Source organism: Xenopus laevis, chromosome 9_10L (genome assembly GCF_017654675.1).
Source record: "Xenopus laevis strain J_2021 chromosome 9_10L, Xenopus_laevis_v10.1, whole genome shotgun sequence".
In the NCBI taxonomy this organism is placed as follows: domain Eukaryota; kingdom Metazoa; phylum Chordata; class Amphibia; order Anura; family Pipidae; genus Xenopus; species Xenopus laevis.
Window position 1 is genome coordinate 82,237,783 of NC_054387.1, and position 14,620 is coordinate 82,252,402.

The 14,620-nt window shown below is 40.7% G+C and overlaps 2 protein-coding genes across 12 annotated transcripts in view; one reads left to right on the forward strand and one right to left on the reverse strand.

The window, feature by feature from the left end:
* The window catches only part of LOC108701408 (disco-interacting protein 2 homolog A), a 54,246-nt gene extending 52,843 nt beyond the window's left edge, over window positions 1-1,403 (forward strand). For all 11 annotated transcript variants that reach the window (XM_041576448.1, XM_041576449.1, XM_041576451.1 and 8 more), the window contains one exon: window positions 420-1,403. In XM_041576448.1, the coding sequence (XP_041432382.1) occupies window positions 420-672 (253 nt within the window). In that variant the 3' untranslated portion in view covers window positions 673-1,403. The remainder of the gene's footprint in view (window positions 1-419) is intronic.
* Window positions 1,327-8,624, reverse strand: prmt2.L (protein arginine methyltransferase 2 L homeolog; the record flags this gene model as incomplete). Its single annotated transcript, NM_001194948.1, is given in 9 exon segments — window positions 1,327-1,667; window positions 1,965-2,130; window positions 3,243-3,376; window positions 3,453-3,582; window positions 5,603-5,778; window positions 5,900-6,064; window positions 7,042-7,203; window positions 7,280-7,471; window positions 8,195-8,624. Coding segments are annotated over 9 exon segments (1,506 nt in total). The 5' UTR covers window positions 8,543-8,624.
* Window positions 8,625-14,620: the final 5,996 nt, after the last annotated feature.

Here is a 14,620-nt window from a genome sequence, read left to right on the forward strand (position 1 = left end):
TTTTCTGCATTCCATTGCTTTAAAGTTTTCAGAGTGATATTAAAGACCCTATGCTGTGAGACGAAAGCTGGCCATAGACGCATTTGTTCGATCAGATCTTTGCGTCTATGGCCAGCTTTAAGGCTACTGCCTAGGCAAGGTCCACCAAAAACCTTTCTGGCTATGTTAAATTAGAAAATAATCTTTTTAATGTTTAAATGCTGCAAATTCTAGTGTCCCTTATATGGAAGTACAAACACATTTTACAAGAGTTTGCAACATGGATTCATTGCAGTTTCCTGTCTTTTTAACACCATTAAATTACTATACTGTTCATTCACATGCAGCAATTCACACAGGTACTTCCATTTGAGGAAACCATAGATTGTGCTAAATTTCTGCAGGGATTTTACTTTATAATGTTCTTTCTCTCTACTCAGTGCTGTCTTCACATGGACAAATCTGCTGGTAGTTGTATTGGAACTTGATGGACCAGAACAAGAAGCACTAGATCTGGTGGCATTGGTGACCAATGTAGTTTTGGAGGAGCATTACCTTATTGTGGGAGTTGTGGTGATTGTGGATCCTGGTGTTATCCCAATTAATTCTCGTGGAGAGAAGCAGCGTATGCATTTACGAGATGGGTTTCTGGCTGATCAGCTGGATCCTATTTATGTTGCCTACAACATGTGAGTTGATTTAGTTTGCTTCATGCCTTAACCACTGACACACTAGGCGATGAAGCTACAGAAGGATTCTAATGACTGCTTCTACTCAGCAAGGTGCTAGCATGCTGCTGTCGTTCTTCAGAGACAATGTGCAGCAGCTGAGTTGTATTCTCATTACATAGGATGACTGCTGCTAGGCACAATGAAGGAGGACCCTTTTGTTCTTGCCAATAATCCTCTATGTCAGAATGTATCAATCGGACATTTACTTTTTGTTTTTTTTTACTGTGACACTGGATGTAGTTTCCCCCACACCAGCTGCTGCTGTTTTTGTGCAGTTGTTCTGCATCTTGTGTCCTACAGATCCCAATTTCATGCAATAATGTGAATCTCTGGAACTGCTGCACCTAAATACCTTGGATTTTTTTTTTTATTATATATAATAGAGGTGTATCTCCTCTGAACTAAGTTGTTGGACTTAAGCATCTCCAAAGCGCGTGCACCAGCTGAGAGCAAGCACCCTTTTATTGAACGGAATGTAATTATGTACAGAAGCTGTGTAATTTATTTAGTACATCATGCTCGAACTTTCCCATTGGTTCTGAGAAAAAAAAGCAGGGCCACATCAATTTTAAAAACATTTTTTTTTATATCAAAAAGAGAAATGAAAAAAAAAACGCATTTAGCACCCTGGAGCCCAACAGTTACCTGGGAAATTACAAAAAGATAAAAAGCACATTAAATATTTTAAAATTTCTTCTTGTAGCATGTTGGTTGTGTTCACGTAGAAAGGCACAGAACCTCTGTATAATGAGGTAAGGTTTTTAAGGCCAGCTGCAATATTACTTCTTTCCCTATTAGAGAAACTTGTGCTTTTTAGAAATGAAGGCCATTATTACTGCTCAGCTGTTGTTTTTCTAATAGTAGGTGTAGGGCACAAGAGCAAAAATACTATGACCAAGCACCATCATCACTGCAGGAAATTCTTCATCTCCAGATCGGAAATACCTTGCAACCAACCTAATAGAGACACACATAATTAATGATAAAAAAATGTAGTCTTCCATTTCGCAGGTAAAGGCTTTGTAAACACAAGCAGATCTTTGTTACTCATGTGCTGTTCAGCCTCTGTCCTGTCTGGGAGGCAGGTGAATAAAGAGTACTTTAGTTCCATCCTGCATTCTGACATATATGATGTAGAACTTTCATGTGCCTAAAAACTGACACTTTGTCAGGACAAACAACATATAGGATGATGGCAGAATGGTTCATGAGTGGCAAATGCTGCATCTGAATATGTACCAATCTTTGACTCACTTTTTGCATTTTTAGCTCTCTGCTGATGACCCAGCTCAATGTCACAGACATATGACGCCTCCAAACTGAATTCCTTTCAAACACCACAGAGCCACTTATCTTGTCTCTTTTCTGAACCTGGAGTGGCTCATCAAGCATGAAGAGTGTATGCTTCCAATGTGTGAGCCTGGGTTCAGAAAAAAATATTGAGGGGGAAATGATCTTACAGTAAAGTATAAAAGCTGGCTGGGAAAGATCTGATACTCTTCAATGAACAGTTTTGTCAACAATTAGGGTTGAATTGTGCTTTGCATGTTGTAGACAGTATATGAGACCAGCGCCTATGGCAACAGAAGTTAGAAACTAATATAGTGCAGTATGTTTAATAAATGAAGTGACACCCAGTGTTCATTAACAATTATCTTATGGGTGCCTATTCTCCGCTGTTTCCCTCTTCAGCAGAATTTATACTAGTATTAACAGCTATTGGTAGTGAAATTTCTAGGTTTAAGTTCACAAAACCGCAGTGAGCATTCACCAATGGCTGAATTTTCTACTCACAAACCAAAAAAGATCTGGTAGCGTATACAATATGGGCTCCCCTTCAGGTTTCAGCTGCACACGTGTCTCCTGACTCCAAGACAGGGAGAGAAGTGGAAAACGAAAGATAGTGTAATCCTATTTTATTTAAAATAATAGTTTAAAATCAGATGCACTCACGTTTTCAATATAAAAACAATAGCATGTAGTCCATATAGGGCGCTGTATTATCCCTGGAGTGGCACTGCCGGCTTTCTTTGCTGTTCACTCCGTGGTACTTTCTGCAACCCTTGGAAGAAATGTCCTTCTCACCTAACGCGTTTCACCGATCGTGTCGGCTTCATCAGAGGCAGTTTTGTGAACTTTAACCTAGAAATTTCACTACCAATAGCTGTTAATAGTAGTATAAATTCTGCTGAAGAGGGAAACAGCGGAGAATAGGCACCCATAAGATAATTGTTAATGAACACTGGGTGTCACTTCATTTATTAAACATACTGCACTATATTAGTTTCTAACTTCTGTTGCCATAGGCGCTGGTCTCATATTGTGTATTGGAATCGTTTTGGAACAGTGGAGAGACTGTAAAGGGATCGGCAAGGAGGAAAAACTTAAAGGACTGACTATTCCATAAAAACCTTTTTTCTTTGATGTTGTAGACAGTACAAGTAGCGGCACTGAGAAAGCAACAAAAGGAGAGAGTGCAACATAGCCTTTTAGAAGTGATTTATTAAAGGAAATAAGTTGATAACTACTCACGGACTAAAAGGACCAGTGTTAAGTTCCAGGTGCCCTTGTTCTTCTAGATTTTCAAACTGGACACTAAACCATGCTGTAAATCCATGCAGCAGTCCGTTGGTGTGTACGAGAAATGTGAAATCACAGTTCATTCTCTGCGGAGATACACTAAGCTAACCATATGCAACATGGCTAATATGTTAGTGCAAGTTACTGAAAAAGAGTCCTCACCTCTAGCTCTGCAACTTGTAGTGTCTTCAGATTTAGATGAAACAGGGTGCAAGGCTCAGACAAACAATCTTCCGGCTGCAGTATGTAGTCTGGCTGGGGTTTGGCAAAAAACTCTTTCGTTGCAAGAGGCCTGAAGCATATATTAAAGAAAAGAGAGGGGTGAAAATGCTATTTATACCAAACAAACCAAAAAATGAATGAAAATTATGAAATATCACTAAGAAAAGTTGTAACCTTTACATTTCTAAGGAGCCTATTTTCCATGCTGTGTAACACATTGGAAACAAACATCACCAGTGATCAATTAGATCTTTGCTTTTCTTTTCTAATTTGTAGGTGACTGGTGAAATCTACTTGTGGATTGTTGCTATGGTGATGTTTTTCTCCAATGATTTACACAGCATGATAAATAGACCCTGAAGTCTTTTAAAAAGTGCAAATTCTCACTCAACAGGGAAAACAGAATGCTACATGGGGAGGCTCATTTATCAAAGGTCAAATTTAGAATTCATGTTTTTTTTTAACTCTAATAATTCAAATATATTTAAAATTCTTTTGGGGGGGTTATTTAAGAAAAAAACAGATCTAAAACTTGAACAAATATTACCATCCCGAAACCTTGAATCGAATTTGACTAAGCTCAAGTTTTTTCCTCTTGAATGTCAGAAAGGCTGTTAACATCTCCCACTGACTTATACATGAACTCGGCAGGTTTTAGGTGGTGAATAGTCAAATTTGAATTATTCCCAGGAGATAGGTTTGATAAATCCCAAAATTTGAATTACAATTGAATTGAGTTTGGATAATTCACAATATTCAGGAATATGTTGCACAGGAAACAGGAAGGTGAGTGGAAGCAAAATTCATGGAACTAAGAAACGAGCAATTTTTACGCAATTTTCCTCGCATCCAGGAGTTTCCTACACATTAAAAAGTAAATGAGGTAAGCTGCTCTTTAGTAACAGATGGACAGACAACTGTAGTGAGTGATTCCAATGGGTTGTACAAGGCTTTCACAAACAAAAAGAAACAGCAGAAGTAGCTTTCTACCTAGAGGTAAAACTTCTTTATGACGTGTATTTCTCACTGAAAGTGATGCCAACGGTTGTTTTTGCTTTTTAACTTTATATTGAGGTCATTATTTCAGGGACAATATTTCACACAATAACCATTCAGGGGTTTTTCTATAGTCTCATGCCAAGAGGCAACCAGTGCAAGAAATAACTTATACCCTTAATACCTAAGAAAATGTTTCATAAATATGTGCTACTCACTTTACCTTCCAGGGACTTTTTGCTGCACAGGTAGGGGATCTGTTATCTCGAATGGTCAAAGACAAAGAGAGTCATATTGCCCTTTTAGTATGTTGATGGGAAGAGACCTCTCCCCTGGGCTCCATTTGCCCTGGGCGGAGGTGAGAAGGGATAATGTAAGGGACTTACCCCTTTGCTGCCAGCCATTCGTGCCCCAATGTTGGTACATACCCCGTTCAAGGTTACTGGTGCAGCCTCTGCGGGAACCAGTAGCCCCGGGGTGGTGAGGGAGCATCTGCCTACAGACCTCCGTGGAGCGGGAATGCATTGAGGGCCCAATGTATCCGGCTGGGGGGGTTCAGGAAAGACAACTTGGGCCCCCACTGCTGGCATGGCACAAGAATCAAACATCACCACTGCTCCCAGCCAGTAGTATTCGTCCTCCTTCTGAGGACACTAAAGTTAAACTGAGGGTACAGGAAGTAGGCAGGGGATGAAGCCCAGTGCAGGAGGAGGAGCTTTGTTAACTGTTTAGTGTCCATCCTCCAAGCAACAGGATCTTCATCCCCATGGTTCCTGTGTCCCCCAATCTAGTCAAGAGAAATAGCCATCCTGTACTTCATAGCTTTCTGGATAACGGATACCATACTGTATATTTTTATACAGCACATGACCATTTCTACATTTCTCTCGCAGTATGAACAATAGGACAAATTGTACAGTATTTAAAAAACAAATATTCATGGTAACAAAAACAGAGGACAAAAAACATCTGCTCAGCAACTTCTATAAGTTTCTGCCTCTTCGTTTATATGGACAATAAGAGACGACAATATGACTTATTTATAGTGTTTAGTGAAAGTTCTTTGAAAGCAAGGAAGAACTATATGCACTTACTTTAAAAGGCTGAAATCCAGTTGATAGGGATTGTCCCAAAATAGAACTTTGTTTGAATACTCCTTATAAGCACTACAGGGCACCAAGTGAATGCAGGCTGTGCTTGGCCACATAACTCCATCTTCTTTCAGCCAACGGTCACGAGCTTGAAGAACTGATTCCAACATAAATTCAAACTTCAAGTAGGAAGGAAAGAAAAATGATATGTGCGTGGCACAGCAAGAAAACATTTTTGAATACAACCATAAAAGAGTAGCTGGTAATGCAGATGGACAAGCCAAGCAGCCTTCATTTTACCAGTAAACAGGTTCCCATCCACTCCGAGACAAGAACGTCCACCTTTGTAGGCAGATCTAGTTCTTCTGCTCGCTGCCTGATGACATGCACAAGGCTCGATATTCCATTCTGTTCGACCAGTCTGCATGTTTGCTCTGCAATCTTACTGGCTTCTACTGCATAAACCTGCAAACAGTATTTTAGTCCCACAATTGATTGAATCCAGTTGGAAAATGCTTTACTGTCTTGTGATCTTGACTTAAAGGGGTTGTTCACCTTCCAACACTTTTTTCAGTTCAGTTGGTTTCAGATAATTCACCCGAAATACATACTTTTTCCAAATAATTTCTATATGTGACGTTTTTCGAATATTGAAGTGTAAGTGAAATGTTCACTTTTCTAAAGCCGCTCGGGGGGGGTCGCTAACCCTCTAAACCAGTGATCCCCAACCAGTAGCTCGTGAGCAACATGTTGCTCTCCACCCCCTTGGATGTTGCTCTCGGTGGCCTCAGAGCAGGTGCTTATTTTTAAATTCCTGACTTGGAGGCAAGTTCTGGTTGCATAAAATCCAGGTGTAATGCCAAAAAGAGCCTCAATGTAGGTTGACAATCCACATAGGGGCTGCAAAATGGCCAATCACAGCACTTATTTGGCACCCCAATAACATTTTTAATGTTAATGTTGCTCCCCAACTCCTTTTACTTCTAAATGTTGCTCACGGGTTCAGAAGGTTGGGGATCCCTGCTCTAAACTGTCCTAAATTGATACATTTAGTTGATATATTTATCTTTGTCTCTGCTGAGCAGAATCCACGAGTTTCATTAAAGACAGCTGTTATAATTGATACAATAGTTGCTAATACTCCAGAGACGCTGCTCAGAAATGTATCAACTAAATGTTGCAAAATTGTAACAGTTTAACATCTGCACCTGAATTACTAAACTGCCAGACTCAAACACCAGAGACAGGGACATTCAACTTTAAACTTAGATTTTGGAAAAACTGTAGGAAATAAAAAAAGGAAAGTAATTGAAAAAAGTCTTTATTTCTAGAGAACAATCTGACAACAACTGAACTGAAAAATGTGTATGGAAAGTGAACAACCCCTTTAAGATGACATGCACAATTGCAGAAGGTGAGCATAATTTATGGATGATACCTACTGCCTCTGGCTGTGCAAACTTTGCACAAAAAAAGCTTATGATTCCAGTGCCACATCCCAGGTCCAGAATATGCTTGCCACATAGAGATGAACTGTTCTTGAGTATAACATTTTGATAGGTCATTGTACGAGGGACATCAGACAGCATTTCCAAATGCAACTTCTGCGGGAAAGAAACCATCAATTAAGGACTAGTCATGTTACTCCATTGCATTTGTGTAAACAGGGTAAATGCTCACCAGGGTTTTGTAGCTACCATAATACTCTTCATCCTGCCATGGGTCATTCACCTCTGTATCTTCCTGTTCGTTTAAAGCATCATGCAAATGACTTGCTGGGACATAACCACAGGTTCCATTATGGTTAACCCACCACCAGTCTTGGGACACTGCATTAAGGAGCAGCACCTTGTCTCCAGAACACAGGCTGAGCTAAAGGGCACAGAAACATTTGTGAAATACCGCACTATAACAATGAACAGGTTGCAAAGAAACAATATTGTAACTGTACTGAATTTTAAAGAAATGCTCTGCAGTGTGCAAAAAAGAACATACCGATACCTCCTAAGGGAACAAAGAAACCTTAACAGTGTCAATGGTACCAGGGTGCCTAAACTGCACATATTAGTAATTAGTTCACAACAACTGAGCTCCTTTTGTCCTTCGTAAATCGTGAGCTTAACCCACAACCAATCACTATCCCCAAACTGTTATGAAGTATGTGTGATCCACCTTTAATCACGTCTCCATGTGATTGTATATTTTATCGCTACAATAGAATAGAACTGTGGCCGAGTCACTTTTCATTGCCAGTCAAAGCATATCCCATGCACTTGTGAGTGCACTGTAGAGGTGTCACAGTTTTTAATCACAATTCTATGAAATTTACATTCAGTGACTATAAGAAGAAAAAAGAATGGAAAGGCAGAGGCAGGCTGAAAGTAATGCTTGTTATTGACCCTTGATACTTCAAGAAACACTCTGTATTTCAATAACTGTTACATAGAGAAAACTAATTTTCTCAAAATGCTGAATCTGGTGATAGTTCCCCTTTAGCGCTACGGTACCCCATATTATTTCTGTGTGCTACACTTGATTTTACATGGCATTGTCTGCTTGTTACTACAAGAGTGCAAGTACAGCTTTATTCCATACCTGTGTGTTATCTGTGGCCACATAATCACATATCACAACATATTCTCTCATGCATAGGTTTTCAGGCAGTGTATTTGCATCATCTCCCTCAGTGCTATCTTGAAAGTCAGATATTGAGGAACATTCTGATGAAGACTCCATTGCATTTAGAATTCTTTTCTCTGTTATCGCACAGCTCGTCTCTATTTTTGGGGATTCTGCTTTCTCTGGCTTATTGACATTGGACTCGTCTCTCTGAACATCTCCATACTCTTTTACCCCTGTTTCTATCTGCCTGGACAGACTGCCACAACTATCTCCTTCTCTTACCCTGTATATACTGTCACCTTGCCCTGTGTATCTTTCCATGTGTAGCCTGTCATTCCGTTCTGTATCTCTCCCAGTGGATATAATATCGCCCTGTCCTGCATGTCTCCCCAACAGTTTGCAGCCATCCTGCCCTGCATCTCTCCCATTAAATACACTCTCACCCTGCCCTGTGTGTCTCTCCCTAGATGCGCTGTCACCCTGCCATGTGTTCCTACCCAAGAGTTTGCTGTCATCCTGCCCTGCATCTCTCTCAATGGTTAAACTGTCACCCTGCCCAGTGTCTCTCCCCAACATTGTGCTGTCACCCTGCCCTGTGTCTCTCCCAGTACATAGACAGTCAGTGTGCCCTGTGTCTCTACCCAAGATTGTGCTGTCAGTCTGGCCCGTGTGTCTGAGCAAGAGTGTGCTGTCAGCCAGTGAATAGTGTGGCACCCTGTTCTGCGTGTCTTGACATGAGTCATCTGTCATCCTTTTCTTCTTCCAGCAGATCCAACTCTTCTGCTCTTGCCGGACGCCCTAGTCACAAGTCTCATCTCGCGAGAATGTGGCGTCTCTCTACCTTTATATAAGCGCAGTGACGCAGCACGTTGTCGTTTTGATGGAGTGACGAGTGAAGTGTTTGTGTGTCGGTGTGCGATAAAACGTGTAGTAGGCCGCGGTTGTTTGCTCACAATAGCGTTCTCTGCTTGTAGCGCTTGCTTTTTTAAGGAACCCAAAAGACGTATTTTTGTTATGATGGTTGTCAGCAATGCACGCTGCACTATATTTGGCCGCACTTGCGTTGTTCGTGCTCTGTGTTTTTTTCCGGTGGCTCCTGGCGAATGGCCATTCTTTGTCATGTGCTGTAACTTGTAAGCAGTGCTTGCCCCACTCTTAATCAATTCCTCCCCTATCTGACCACAATGGAACGTGTTTTGTGCAGCCCAGAGATCCAATATAGGGACAAACCCGTGCTCCACCAAGGCGAGAACATTGAGCAAAATTAGCCAAAAGGAATTGAGGTTTTAGGTTTTTTTATTTATTTTTTTCATGGTGGCATCAGAGGGTCCTATTTATTTATTTATTTTTTTTGTGTGTCTAAATGCAGTGACTGAACAAGGGCTAATTTAATAGAAGCCTGGGTGGCATTGAGCAGAAGTAATCTTTTACTCTTCATTTTGTCTGTTCCAAAGTGTGAAGGTTTCCTGTCCTGTAGCAGAAAGTTCCAGGCCCCAAAAGGGTATCTGTGAAGACCAGGGCTGTAGTGATGTGCGGGTTGGCCCAGGACTAGTGTTGCCACCCGGCCAGTATTTTACCGGACTAGCCGGTAACACACCTGCCAAGGCCGGGGCCGGTATTGCAAATTTACCGGCAATGTAGCTGCCGGTAAATTTGTAATACCTTTAAAAAGACCCCACGGCCCGCCCCCAATCCCCTGTAAACTTAGCTTTTCTTCCTCCGTTTTTGTCCTGGCCGTGCCGTGGCCCCGCCGCTTTACGGCACAACACTGCCCCCTTTGACATCACACCCGCCTCTTTTTGTACCCGCCCCCCACCAGCCGGTAAAAAATTTAGCAAAAGGTGGCAACCCTACCCAGGACCTGTGTGTTCGGGCTATCATACCCCCCTTTCTGGGTCGCGTGTGGGTTGAGCTCTTCTGACTGCTCCCCCCGCCTGCAATCTTACAAATGCAAGCTTCTGACTTCTGGGTTGAACTTTTATAGACGTGCGCCTGCGTGCCCTGCCACACCTGTCTATAAAAGGAGGTCGGGCGGGTCAGGAAATTCCCAACCTGCACATCACTACAGGGCTTTCTCCAGTTTCACTAAGGAGTTACACAACACCAGCTGTTAAGCAATAAATCCAGCAGCACTCCGATATGTGAATCAATGATTATTTATTCATGCCATTAGCAGAGCCTAACACCAGCTGTTACCCACAAACACACTTTATTTACTTCTGTTAGTGTTTTGTGTGAGGTCTAAGGCAATATTTTTCAAAATATAGGGACAAAAATAAGTGCTAATTTAGAAGAATACAATGGGTGTAATATGCCAACAAATTAGCCTCTTGATGGTGTTGGAGAGTCCCAATTAATTTTTTTGTATTGTCATAAGAGGATCCCAGTGTTTTATGCAAAAACTATCTAGATATTTTTCACAATTGCTGGATAAAAAAAGCGCTGATTTAGGACAGTGTTTAAAACTGACCAATAGTAATCATCCATTTTTAGGCTTTTTTTTTATTCACAGTGACTTCAGAAGGTCCCAGTATTTTTGTGCAAAAAAAAAAATATATATTTTTCACAATTTAGGAACAAAATATGGGCTAATTTAAAAAAATATAATGGTTGAAATATACAAACTTTCATCACAAAAGAAGAAAAGGGAGATAAAAAACAAGGAGAGGGGTGGGAAGATGGGAATTATAGGGAGGAGTGGGGATATGTGGCTGCACCACGTGGGCAGTTGACTGTGGACTTGTAGGCTGGAAAATTTCCATTTATGAAGATGTGTGTGTCATACTCTGCCTGCCCTATGCTCCCTGTGTGTGCCATACTCTGCCTCGAGAAGGTGGGTGGTGGGTGTTCGTTGCTCCCAGTGGCATCAAAGCAGGTGCAAATTTTTGAATTCCAGGCAAGTTTTGGTTGCATAAAGACCAAGTGTACTGCCAAACAGAGCCTCCTGTAGGCTACCAGTCCATATAGGGACTACCAAACAGCCAATCACAGACCTTATTTAACATCCCCATGAACTTTTTCATGCTTGTGTTGCTCTCCAACACTTTTTTACATTTAAATGTGGCTCACCAGTAAAAAAGTTTGGGGACCCCTGCTGTATAGAGCAACTTGGGCAGTTGTCTTGCCTTTTAGCCAGTTTTGGTGATTTTGTTGTGGAATCCATGTTACATTCATAAATGAAGAAAAGCCCCAAACAATTTTTGTTGGATGCCACTATTTCCAGTGCTAAACGTTAAAAATGATGTCTTGCCAAGTTCTTTAGGTGCAAGTGCACTGCATCTATTGAGCCCTGACAATACTACTACTGGAGATCCCTACCTACATGAATAGGTGAACTTTGGAACAGGAGGCGGGACAGACACAGCAGCACCAAGCACAACTACAGTATTTGGAAGTGGATTCCAAAGTGGCTTTGGATGCAATTTCCTTGCTGTCATGCTAATGCTGGGTCTTTTCTTAAAGGGGTTGTTCACCTTCCAAACACTTTTTTCAATTTAGTTGTTTTTAGATTGTTCCCTAGAAATAATGACTTTTTCCAATTACTTTCCATTATTTATTTTTTACGTTTTTTCCAAAATCTAAGTTTAAAGTTGAATGTTCCTGTCTCTGGTGTTTGAGTCTGACAGCTCAGTAATCCAGGTGCAGATTCTGAACTGTTACAATTTTGCAACATTTAGTTGATACATTTCTCAGAAGCGTCTCTGGAGTATTAGCAACTATTGTATCAATTCTAACAGCTGCCTGTAATGAAACCCAGAGATTCTGCTCAGCAGGGACAAAGATAAGAAATGTATCAACTAAATGTATCAATTTAGAACAGTTTACAGGATCGGCGACCCCCCTCCCAGAGCTGCTTCAGAAGGAGAGAAATGACACTTTATACTTCAATATTAGAAAAACCGTGACACATAGAAAATAGAAAGTCATTGGAAAAAGTCGTTATTTCTGGTGATCTATCTGATAACAACTAGTTGTTTGAAGGTGAACAACCCCTTTAAGCAACAGCAGTAGGGTTTTGCAAATGAACACTAAACTTCCAGTTTCCACTGGAATTAGTCTCCTGACCCTTTCACTGACAGCTGAATTCATCATTTTATTTGCGTTTAATAACAGATGTTTTTTTAACGTTTTGTATTTTTAATTTTGAAGGCATAAGCGCTAAATTTTAGTTTTGCAAAGAAAACTATATTTTTTTCAAAACCTATAAGCATTGCAAAATCTGCCTGAATCTTGTGTAGTTCTACTGCTGTAAAAATATAGGACTCAAATTACCTAAAAAATACATTACCTAATATTCATAATACAGAGAAACATATATTATCATTGGTACAACTGATATAGATATGCATAGTATTAAGATTATTCCTGGCTTGTATAGATTAAAAGCCCACGGGATTCTACCAGGTTTTCAAAGCACCATTCCAGAAACCAGCAGACTGTGGTGAGAAGGTGAAAAATGCTGCTAACAGTAAGTTTGCGCCAGAAAAAAAAATGATTTTGAAAATTCTATGTTCTGGCAAATTTAAAATGGGTGAATATGACTTTATACTCATAATGCTTTGCTAAAGTTTATCCTAAATTGCAGGGATCTTTTGAACAGTTTGATGCTCACTATGCACTTTTTTTTACATTTTGATATTGTAGTACAGAGAGCACAATTTTGCTGAGAATCGTCAACAACACTTTGTAACTATGCTATTGTTACACATGTATATGTTGAACATTAAACGGGACCCGTCACCCAAAAATATTATTCAAAATCCTATTTTATCACATTAGTCAAGCAAAATGAACTTTAATTACACTATATAAATTAATTGAATCTTGTTTCATTCAGTCTGGGAATTCATAATTACAACAAGCAGGCAGGAGCCATTTTGTGGACACTTATTAAGACAAGCCTTGTATCATCTCAGAATCTTGTTTGTGCACCAGAATGGGGGGCCCAATGTCCATACCCATGCCCTGGCTACACAATTAAATGGTGAAGAGAACTGGGGGAATGTGTGGAGAGCAGTGACATCTAGGAAGTGCTGAATGGAAAGTTAAAGTAATTGTCTGCTCCACCTCTATGCCCAAGACAATATTTGATTTTTAAATGAGCTTACAACAGCTATGAATGCTTTAATGCTGAAAATAAACATACTTTACTTGCAGTTCTGTGCATGTATTGATCTGTGTATAGTTATGTAATTGTTCTTTATATCTGGGCATTATTTGGGAACTCCTGTGCTTCTTTCTATTCTGGCTGGAGACACAGGGTCGCCGCACATAGCCAGGCGAAGTTTCACCAGGGAACCGCTAATTCACTAAAATCGGAAGTTGCGCTCAGGGAGGCGAAAGGTAGCAATGTTGCGCTAGCGTTAATTCGTCAAGGAAAGCTCAGTTACGCTAGCGATGCCTAATTTGCATACGGCGCCAAGTTAAAGTACAATGGACGTATATGTAGCAGCAAATACATTACACTACACAAGCCTGGGAAAGCTTCATAGAATAAAATAGAGTTGTTTTTTTGCCCTACACATGTGCCCACTGTATAGTTTAGGCGCCATATGTTAGGAAATGTAGGGGGGAACTAGGGTACCCCCAAAAAAATTTACAATCTTTTTCAGCCTATCACCCTTAAAAAAGTATAAGACGCCTGGTCTGAGGTGGTGAAGGCAAGTCTGGCGCAAGAGGTAACGTTCAGTAAAATGCGCAATTTAGTGAATTAGCGTAGTTACGTCCCTTCGTCATATAGCAACTTCGCCTGGCGTAAGGGTACGAAGTAGCACTAGAGTAGGTCCACTTCACTAGCGAATTTACGCCAGCATCCGTTAGTAAGTTGGCAAAGTAAAGAAATGACATCACGCTGGCGAATTTGCGCTAGCGTTAGGCGCTTCGCACTTAAGTGAATTTGCCCCACAGTCTGTATGAGGGAGGTCAGGAGGTTACAGCTATTATCCTGCCTGAGGTGCCGATGTGTATGTAAGACAAGACCCAGACACTCAGATCCTGTGAATGGTACCCAGAGGAGAGATACATTTAGAAAACTGTCAAATGAGGTGTCACCAAATAGCACTGCATTGCATGCACTACTCTAACCATGTGCTGTAGGTCTCTGTATTACAAATTGCCTTGGATACTTACAAAGTGCCGCGATTCCTATATATTTATTCTCCACGTGTGTTTATGTTATGGATAAATTGAGAGTCAAAGGTGTAATTATTTCCTAACTTTTAACAAGGTGTTGGAATATATGCTTTGCGTCTTGCCTTTGCAGACACTTTCTCAGGATGGCTGGCCACAAGTATCCTTATTGCATCCCATAGCCCTCCCATAGTGTAAGATACCCACAGAAGACACCTGTCAGGGAGTGGCCTAGTTAACATACCATTAAAATTAATGGTAACAAACCCC